General features: G+C 39.7%; 1 protein-coding gene across 1 annotated transcript in view; it reads right to left on the bottom strand.

Annotated features, from left to right (window-relative positions):
- Positions 1 to 8,794: 8,794 nt before the first annotated feature.
- Positions 8,795 to 10,388, bottom strand: part of LOC135222879 (adenylate cyclase type 3-like) — a 628,074-nt gene continuing 626,480 nt past the window's right edge. The window contains 4 exon segments of the mRNA XM_064261239.1: positions 8,795 to 9,315; positions 9,524 to 9,648; positions 9,843 to 9,966; positions 10,303 to 10,388. The exon segment at positions 10,303 to 10,388 is cut by the window's right edge and continues 13 nt beyond it. Of these exon segments, the coding sequence (XP_064117309.1) occupies positions 9,130 to 9,315; positions 9,524 to 9,648; positions 9,843 to 9,966; positions 10,303 to 10,388 (521 nt within the window). The 3' untranslated portion in view covers positions 8,795 to 9,129.

Here is a 10,388-nt window from a genome sequence, read left to right as displayed (position 1 = left end):
TGTTCCCTACTAGGCTTTACGGTAGGTTAGGTTAGGTTGGTTAGGTTACATTCCTTTACTAGGTTAGGTTAGGCCTTTAAGGTGGGGTACGGGGGGCGAAGGCCCAACCCTGGTTTCCCCAGGCACATATTCCCTTTACTAGGGTTAGGTTTTTAGGTTTAGGTGGTTGGGGGGGGGAGCCCCCCCCCCTACATTTCCTTACTAGGTTTTACGTTTTAGGCCTCAGGTATTTCCTTACTAGGTTTTTTGGAGGTTAAGGTTATTGTTCATTACTAGGTTAGGTTAGGCCCCCCGGGGGGGTTAAGGGGGGGGTACGGGGGGGCGTAAGCCCCCCCTGGTTCAGGCAATGTCCCTACTAGGTTAGGTTGGTTAGGTTATTACATTCCTTACTTAGGTTAGGTTGTTTAGGCCTTTATGGGGGGGTACGTGGGGGGCGAAGCCCCGCCCCCTGGTTCAGGCAACCCTATTCCCCCCACTAATAGGTTAGGTTTAGGTTAGGTTTGGTTTTTAGGTTACATTCGGTTACTTAGGTTACGTTAGGCCTAGTCATTTTACACCCTTACTAGGTTTATTTTAGGTTTATGGGGTTACCGTTTCCCTTACTAGGTTAGGTTAGGCCTTTAACGGGTAGGAAGGGGTTTATACGGGGGGGCGAAGCCCCCCTGGTCAGGCAATATTCCCTACTAGGGGGTTTTTAGGTTTTTTTTTGGCTAGGGGGGGGGGGTTTTTACATTCCCTTACCCCCCTCAGGTAGGTTTCTTCCCACAGGCCCTTTAAGGGGGGGGGTACGGGGGGGGGGAGCGGGGCGAAGACCCCCCTTGGGGTTCAGGCAAATATTCCCTACTAGGTTTTAGGGTTACGGTTGGAAGGTGGGTTAGTGTTTACATATTTTCCTACTAGGTTAGGTTAGGGCCTTTATAAGGGGGGGTACGGGGGGGCGAAAGCCCCCCTGGTCAGGGGGCAATATTTCCCCTACTAGGTTAGGTTTTTGTTACATTCCTTACTAGGTACGTTAGGCCTAATATTTCCCTACAAATAGGTTAGGTTAGGTTACGTTCCTTACTAGTTTTAGGTAATTAGGCCTTTTAAGGGGGGGTACGGGGGGGGCATAAGCCCCCTCCCCCCTGGTCAGGCAATGTTTCCCTACTAGGTTAGGTTAGGTTAGGGTTACATTCCACCTACTAGGTATGGGTTAGGCCTTTTTAAGGGGGGGGTATGGGGGGGCAAAGCCCCCTGGTTCAGGCAATATTCCCTACTAGGTTTAGGTTTAGGTTTAGGTTAAACATTCCTTACTAGTTAGGTTAGGTTAGGTTGGTTAGGTTACATTCCCTTACTAGGTTACGTTAGGCCTTAAGGGGGGGTACGGGGGGCGAAGTCCCCCCTGGTCAGGTAATGTTCCCTACTAGGTTAGGGTTTAGGTTAGGTTAGGTTGGTTAGGTTACATTCCTACTAGGTTATTGTTAGGCCCTTTAGGTGGGGTACGGGGGGGCGAAGCCCACCTGGTCAGGCAATATTCCCTTACTAGTTAGGTTAGGTTAGGTTGTTTAGGTTACATTCCTTACTAGGTTTACGTTAGGCCTAGTATTTCCCTACTAGGTTAGGTTAGTTACGTCCTTACTAGGTTAGTTAGGCCTTTAAGGGGGGTACGGGGGGGGCGAAGCCCCCCTGGTCAGGCAATGTTTCCCATACTAGGTTAGGTTGGTTAGGTTACAATTCCTTACTAGGTTAGTTAGGCCTTTAAGGGGGGGTACCGTGGGGGGAGCGAGCCCCCCTGGTCAGGCAATATTCCCTACTAGGTTAGGTTTAGGTTAGGTTGGTTAGGTTTACATTCCTTATAGTTACGTTAGGCCTAGTATTTCCCTACTAGTTAGGTTATGTTACGTTCCTTACTAGGTTAGGTTAGGCCTTTAAGGGGGGGTACGGGGGGGCGAAGCCCCCCTGGTCAGGCAATATTCCCTACTAGGTTAGGTTAGGTTTTTACATTCCTTACTAGGTTAGGTTAGGGGCCCTTTAAGGGGGGGTACGGGGGGGCGAAGCCCCCCTGGTCAGGCAATATTCCCTACTATTTTTTTTGGTTAGGTTGGTTAGGTTTACATTCCTTACTAGGTTACGTTTAGGCCTAGTATTTCCCTACTAGGTAGGTTAGGTTTAGGATCCTTTAAGGGGGGGTACGGGGCGAAGCCCCTGGTCATGGGCAAATATTCCCTACTAGGTTAGGTTACATTCCTTACTAGGTTAATTAGGCCTTTAAGGGGGTATGGTGGGCAAAAAGCCCCCCTGGGTCAGGCAACATTGCCTACTAGGTTAAGTTCCCTACTAGGTAAGGTTACATCCCCTGCTAGGTTAGGTTATGTTAGGTTGGTTTGGTTCTTTAAGGGGGTTACAGCAGGCCCCCCCAACCCCACCCTGGTCAGGCAACATCCCCTACACGTTTTAATTAGTTTTGTTATATGCTAACCTATGTTTAATTTGGTCTTTTGTATTTATTAACACAACTATAGGCCCTATTACACATTTACCACCCAGGACTTAAATCCCACCCCCTCCTGGGCCCGTTATATATGTATTTGTATTATTTCATATTTTGAACCCATCCCACATTTACATTTAGTTCCTTAACTACCCATTTACTTTTATTACCCTTAGCATTGCCAACTTATTTTGTTAAGTGCTTGTTCATTTACCTCAGCCCCACCCTGCCTCAACCAATAGCATCAAAGCATTTTTACTACTCCACCCCACCTCTCCTACCCTGTTTTCTACGGTCTGGCCTCCTGCCACCTCCTAACTGTAGAACTCCAACACTGTTGAATCTGCCGCCATGACATCCACTGCTGCATCTACTTCACGCTCGCCCCAGCCCTCACCAGGAACTCTTTGCCAACTTCATGTAAGCATTGTTACATGAGTTACAAAAGATTTTTCTGCCTTTTACTCAGGTAATTATGATCGACTAATCGGTTTTTGCCAGGACCACGGCCTCCTGAGAAAGCAGGTCTTTTGCCCCCATTCAGTCAACTCCAAGATACGGGAGGAGAATGTATAACTTCGTCGGGTACTTGGCTGTTGCTTATTTCAAGCTGCATTTTGAGGAACCCAAGACCCCGCCTCCACGCATTCTTAAAAGCAGCTGCTGCTTTGTACCCTCCACCCCTTTAAGGTAAGCTCCAAACATTATTCTTAATTATTATGTTTTAGGAAAGTGAGTGTTAGGCTTTCGCCGAAAGTTGCGCCAAGGTATGTTACTATTCAGTGGGGTGCTGCTAAGACAACTCGTACCTTCCACCTTACCCCGCCCTCCCCTGTGCGTTACCCCCCGCCCTCCCCCCCTTAGTTGAACATATGGCTTCCGTTGGTGGTTGGGGAATTTAAAACATGGCGGCTGTGTTTACATCTCCTTCACCGTAACGAATACTTGGTACCTTCCTGTAGGACCGTTCTTCGGTGACTTAGACTATGGCAATTGACATTTTCTATGTTATTTTAGTTGCTTTACAAGGGTTGTAAGGAATATTTTTTTCGTTTGGTTGGAACTAAACTTTAATATACCTTTGAGTTTGGTGCGGCTATTATGTACTTTCAAAGGTCAATTACTGCTTAGTTACACAGCCGGCCGAATGGGATAATTACTTTTAAATCTTGTACAGTAACTCAAATAACATAGGAATCAGTCAATTGCCATAGTCTAAGCCACCGCGGATTGCTTCTGTAGAAATACCTAAAATTTTTACCACGAATTTGCGGCAGAAAAAATAAAATGCATTTCTGAAAAAAAAAGTGACAACATAAGAATTTTTGGCGGTTAAATAATATACATCTATGATAACCTAGGATACAGAGACAAGGCTAAACCCTAAACAACTCTAGGCTACATTTGGACAAAACCCATTTGTTAAAGTTTGATCCCAGAATACTCTAGCCTACTCAAAATTATACTAGCTCAGGCTCACTTTATCTTTTATATAAGTAACCAGTGCTGTTAATCACTATAATAGATTTTCCATCAGACGACTTCTAACAAACTGCATTAATTTATCCTAACCTTTAATTCATGGCTGTGCTAAGAAGCGGAGGTCAAAATTATCTTAGAAGGAGGATGACATTCACACACTATAAAGCCTATCACAGACAGACAACCGGAAGTTGGAGAAATGCAGAGTAACTCTGATTAAGGAATCAATGACCCTGAAAGACATGCAGACAGTAGCGCTGCCATCTCGCGGCTAGAGTAATAATAATTGGTGGCCAGGGCGGCGTTGCAAAGCCGTTCGTCCGTTTTTAAACGTCTGCTAACACAGAAATTGAACAGGGATTAGTGCGACTGTGAATTTTATTATCGTTAATGTTCAATGAGTAAGTGTTTAGTAAGTTTTTAGGGTTTAGTGAGTAAGTGTTTATCGAATGTTTATGAGTAAATGCTTATTTAGTGAATGTTTAGTGAGTGTTTAGGGTTTAGTGAAGGTTTAGTGCATGTTAGTGTGTAGTGAATGAAAGTTCAGTGTATATGTATTCAGTGAATGTTTAGAGTTTAGCTAAAATGTTTTGTGAATGCTAGTGTTTAACAAATGTTTAGTGCATTACTCTTCAGGGTAGATCCATGCCCGTATTTAGTGAGTGTTTAGGGTTTAGTGAATGTTTGAGTTTAGTGAATGTTTAGTAAGTATTCAGTGAATGTTTACTGAGGTTTAGTAAATGCCGTAGAATTGTTAGTGTTTACTGAATGTTTAGTGTGTATGTGTTTATTTCGTGTTTAATGAGTGATGAGTGGATGTTCATTTACTGTCAAAAATTGCCATTTATTCCCCTTGAATAAAATTTCACAGTTTCTATGGAAATACGTTATATGATTATTTGCTCCACAGAAGTAGTTTTATAATATTAACTATGGCAATGAGTTGGTATAAATTAGTACATAAACCACTTTTTTGCATATTTTGTCCATCATCTATATAATTAGATGACGTATAATTACAATGTTGTCAAACTTCTTCCTGTGGAGACTATGTATATATTATTTTCTTATTGTAAGGGCACATGCCAGTAATTTATGCTTGCCTTCTGGACGAACTCCCTTTTTTTGTATGTTGGGTTACGATTAAAGCACTTGATGTTTGTTTTTAAATTGATGTTTGTTACTTAACCCTGTAATTTTGTATATGTGACACTGTGTTATGCAATATACTCCTCCCGAGTTTTCTTCTAGGGTGGAAAGGTGAAGCTCTCTAATTCTAGCATCTGACTCCACGAAGGCAAGTAAAAGAAGATATTCTTGTAGAATCCAGCCGCATCACCTCGTGAATCGTAGTCGCCATTGCAGTAACTTCTTCATTTGGATATTCTGAGATCCTGTTTGCCATTTAAGTTTTATTTCTATCGAAGTAACGTCACGTTTTGTTAATAATTTTTGCAGTAATGTGTTAGTTTTCTTGCTTCCTAACGTAATTTGAATAATTGTTCTGTTCTTTAAATATTAATTATATGTATTAAACCTTTAAATGCGTCTTTGTGAACCCGTGTGGCATCACCCAAAAAGAATTGGTGCAGGAAATACAGTTGATTGTTTCTTAACTGCACTTTTGTTGAATAAAATGCAAGGTTTCTTGACTTTTAAGTAAGTTACTAAACTCCTCAGCACTGTAACTTGGTCTCATTCAAAGCTAGTGCAGGAGGGCTTAAGGTTAAATGAAATCGTACCGAATGTGGCCCTAAAATTCAGTTTAGTTTCACCACATTTACTGTTTAGTGAGTGTTTAGGGGTTTAGTGAGTATTTAGTGTTTAATGAGTGTTTAGGGGTTTAATGAGCATCTAGGGTTTAGTGAGTATTTAGTGTTTAATGGGTGTTTAGGGTCTTGTGAGTGTTTAGTGCACAGTGAATGCTTAGTGAATAATTTATGAGTGTTTAGTGTACAGTGAGTGCTTAGTGAATGCTAAGCAATTTTTTTAGTGTTTATTGAATGTTTAGGATTTAGTGAGTGTCTACAGTGTTTGTGGTGTAGTAATTATTCAGTGAGTGTTTAGTGTTTTAAGAGTGTTTAGTGAGCATTTAGTGTATAGTGAGTGCATAGTGAGTGTTGACTATTCTGTGAGTGTTCAGTGTTATTGAGTGTGAGTGCATAGTAAGTGTGAGTGTTAAGTGAGTGTGAGTGTAAAGTTACTGTAAGTCTTCAGTGAGTGAAAATGTATTATGAATGCTAATGTGCAGTGATTGTACATTACTATTTAGTTAGTGGTTAGTGACTGTGTGCTAAGAGAGTCATGTCATTTACAGGAACCATTTATGCTAGACACTGCTTACATCCACGAGCAGATGCTTAGGCCTTGACCACAATAGTTGGAGGCTTAGGCCAATCTGTTTTAGTAAGGTCATTTATCTCCGTGAAATTGGGTGAAGTAATAATATAATAATGCCAGCAACAATGATAATAATACCAATAATGAAAATAATATTCATAGTAATAATAATAAGACAATAATGATAGTAAACAGATAAAAATAATAATAGTAAAAATAATAAAAGTGATAAAGTATACATCGTACCATGCAGTAGACCGAGACCTTTCAATATGGCCGCTCGAGGTCACACATTAGGCAGGGAGATCGCCACTCCAGTGATTTACGCTCAATAGTCAGACATCTGAGCGTCATTCTCTCTAGCTTAGAGACAAATGAAATGAGTTACAGCGGTCCGCAGGAATATGGGATTTGCCAATTTTGCACAATACCTTTGATTGCTATTAGATCGGGCAGGAATTATGCCAACACAGCCTAAATTCCTGATGTTCATTGCAGAATGTTAACTTGACACAATAAAATGTTCACTCTGGAAGTGACTACCAACATGATGACTGAACAACAAAAAAACAAAATTTGCAATGTAAGTGATGAAGAGCAAAACAGACCAAGGATTTACCTAATATACTGCAGTTCATTGCGTAAAACCTACTTGCAAGAAAACTAATTTTTACTTGGAACGATGCCAGTTATAACAAGGATATTTATTATGTCTTAGAAGCAATTACATTAATTTGGTTACACGATTTGTAATACTATTTAAGAAAAATCCTTTGTTTCAAGTGTACAAGATCATCTTCACACCTTATCACAAATTGCTTACCCAGAAAATTTAAACTGCCGGAATTCTAGGTAACAAGATATTAATGAGGGAGAAGCAGCCAAGCGAGAGAACAGCAAAAACCACCAAGTTTGGAGACATCAATTTATGCTATGGCCACCATCATTCCATTCCACGGGAATACATTATGCGTTAATATGCCACTGCCTACAGTGTACCTCATGGGGTACAATGTAGGTATGTGTAATACAAAAGGCTCTTGGCAACATCCACCTTCAGTACTTTAGGCATTTCCTGTTCCAAGGCCACTTTCCATTTGACTTTCAAACTTCTTTGACTTTTTCTCGTTCCAATTATCACAACTCATTTAAAAGCCTGTATGTCCTTTGACCAAGCCTTAAGGGTGCCTCCCTTGTGACCTAGGTCTGGTTAAACTATTTTAAATTAGCACCTGTAATTTAGCTTATTATAAAGGGGGTATGGGCATCTAATGTGTTTAATTCTCTTATCCAGGGAAACATTGCTGACTGACCACATAAATTACAATGGTGTCAGTTTTAGCTTGCTCTTAAGTATGATTTATCAGTCACTTGGCGACACAGGCATTTTTCTTCTCCTCTAGATCTGTATGTGGAGTAGTTATTACTATCCATCATGCAAATACAGTTAAACGAGATATATGCTTGTGGGAATGAAGCAGCACATACTACTACAATAAAAGTTGTGTGTATTGACAAAGTAAGAAGCACTGACAGCTGACACATTACGTATTACTTGTTCAATCTCAATTTCGGTTTTTCTTTTTCTATGTGTTTATTTTGCCAGAATCTGATCCTTACTTTTCCATGTACCCTACACAAAAATGACAGCTGCTTGGTAATTCACTTTCGGTGTCTTTTCAGTTCATTATCGTGTTTTCCATACTCGAAAATTTTTTCTTTAATATAACAACATGATCATTATGATTATTTTAATGTCTTTACACCCGCTCTCCCATTAAGGGGTTTGGAAAGGCAGTTTCCCTAAATTCCCATTTCTTGCGCAATTCTCGCCCGAATTCATATCCAGTGTCTGCTTTTCCGTATATCATTACCGTCCTCTGAGTCTTCATTTTGTCATTTCCAGATCTGCTGCAGTTTCCAAATGAACTTAATCTCCTCGAGATGTAAGCCAGTTTTCCAACTGCTGAACAAATCTCTTCATGACTTTCCAAGCCATATGATCTTCCCACTGCACTCTGGTTATATTAATCTTAGCTACCAAGTGTAATCTCAGCACTTTCTAGCTACCACTTGCAAATTGCTCCATCTTCTTTGTTGGTAAAGCAAATAGTTTGCAAAAGACCCTATTACACTATATAGTATATTAGTATTTAGTCATGACAGGTATTATGGTAGGGTATTAAAAGTTAGAATCCCTTGTAGAAAAGAATGTGACGAGGTGAATACATCCTAAAGTATTCACCATCGAAGTTTGCTTTGCAGGGAAAAATCTTGGGTGCTTTCACCACCTAGTTTGCCATCCTGGGAAAAATACTGGATGCATTCACCACTTAAGTTTGCCCTACTGAGAAAATTCTTGGGTGCATTCGCCATCTAAGTAGCTGTTTGCCATGCTGGGAAAAATCTTGAATACATTCACCACCTAAGTTTACCATGCTGGAAAAAATCTTGGGTCTTGCATCAGTAGTATAAAGTGTGGTATTAATGAAAACTACATGATTGTAAAAATAACTTTTAATTCAGTACACAGCTTTTCCATTAGCCTACACAGTAATGTTGTGTTACTCTCAGTCCAACTTGCACATTCCATACTTCTTCACAATGCTTAAGAGCACATTACAAACTCCCATTTCATCCCAAAATACGACTCTGTTCGGTGAAATTGAAGGGTTGCAGAAGAAAAGGAACAGTAGTATGGCTTGGAAGTAACATCTTTATACTTGTAATGCTTGGAATTATATATATGTATATATATATTCTTTAGCAGAAATAGATTTATTGTCAACATATATTTCTCTTTTCCTAAAAATATCTCTTTATTGTGTATTTCAGTTTCAAGTCTGAGATTGGTCCTCAGCCTTTGAGTAATCTAAAGACTCGCCATTGACCTGTTGAGGACTCGCAGCTTTTCCCACTAAATAGTACGTCATTAATTCGCCTTTTCCTTTCACAGCTATCAGGCCTCTTTGTTCAAATACATATCCAAAATGCTGCAAGATTTTGGTCGTCTCTTCTGTTACCTGAAATAAATGAATAAGTTAGTAAAATACTGCAATAGCGAATGCTAGATGCAATGCAATGGTAGAAGTAACATAACTTAAACGAATGGCTTTAAAAATTAAATATATTCTTGAAGAGATAAACAATTCAATGTTAAACCAAGTCATTTAATCAACTGAAAAGGTGTGGACAGACTTTTTTCATGAAAGTAAGCAACATGGTACCTACTTGTATGCATCCAGCTTTTCCTGTTGATTCCATACGAGATGCTACATTGACAGTGTTTCCCCAGATATCATAGTGTGGCTTCCTTGCACCAATCACTCCAGCTGTTATAGGTCCATGGTTGATTCCTGTTAAAAGAATGGTAATGATGTATGCTACCAGCATAGTTTCAGCAGCAATAAATTGAAAGCAAAACTTAAATACATTAAAAGTGTTATTATTACATTGAAATACCCTAGTTTCTAATGACTAGAGTATCCCTCTCATCTTATACACGCATATAAATCTTGACAGCAATATGGAGGAGACTAATTTCACTTACCCATTCTAAGAACAAAATGATTGAATGACTGTTCGTTGATAGACTGAAGGGCCCTTACTAATTCAAAAGCGAAGTCAACAAGAAGAGCTAGATGTGCCCAACGAACCTTCACAGGGTCATCTTCCTACGAGGAAAAAAATAAAATATTGCACATTAGTTCCAAACAAAACACTGGTAAAAACTGTAATGAAAATACTTGTTATTTATGAAAATTAGGTTATAAGTACTTTTATAATTTATCACATAAAATTAATTATTGTATATGAACTCAGGAAGCATTCTTTGCTTATCAAGAGGTTAAATGGATGCTTTCAAGAGAAAATGATAAACAGAGGAAAAGTTTAACACTAGTATTTACATTATCATGAACAGAGTTATCATTCTTAACTCTCACAGGACTTGTCAACACTATTTGTAGAATTAATTCTGATACCAATAAAAAGAGTACATGTTAGCTAACCTTAACTTGTCGAGAAGGATTAAGTCCGCTAGCAGCCATATAAGTTGATCCAATGGTTTTGATTTTGATGATGTCATGGAACTGAG

The sequence above is a fragment of the Macrobrachium nipponense genome, chromosome 8 (assembly GCF_015104395.2).
Source record: "Macrobrachium nipponense isolate FS-2020 chromosome 8, ASM1510439v2, whole genome shotgun sequence".
NCBI lineage: Eukaryota > Metazoa > Arthropoda > Malacostraca > Decapoda > Palaemonidae > Macrobrachium > Macrobrachium nipponense.
Note: the sequence above shows the minus strand (reverse complement) of the source record. Positions and strands in the feature narration are given on the sequence as shown.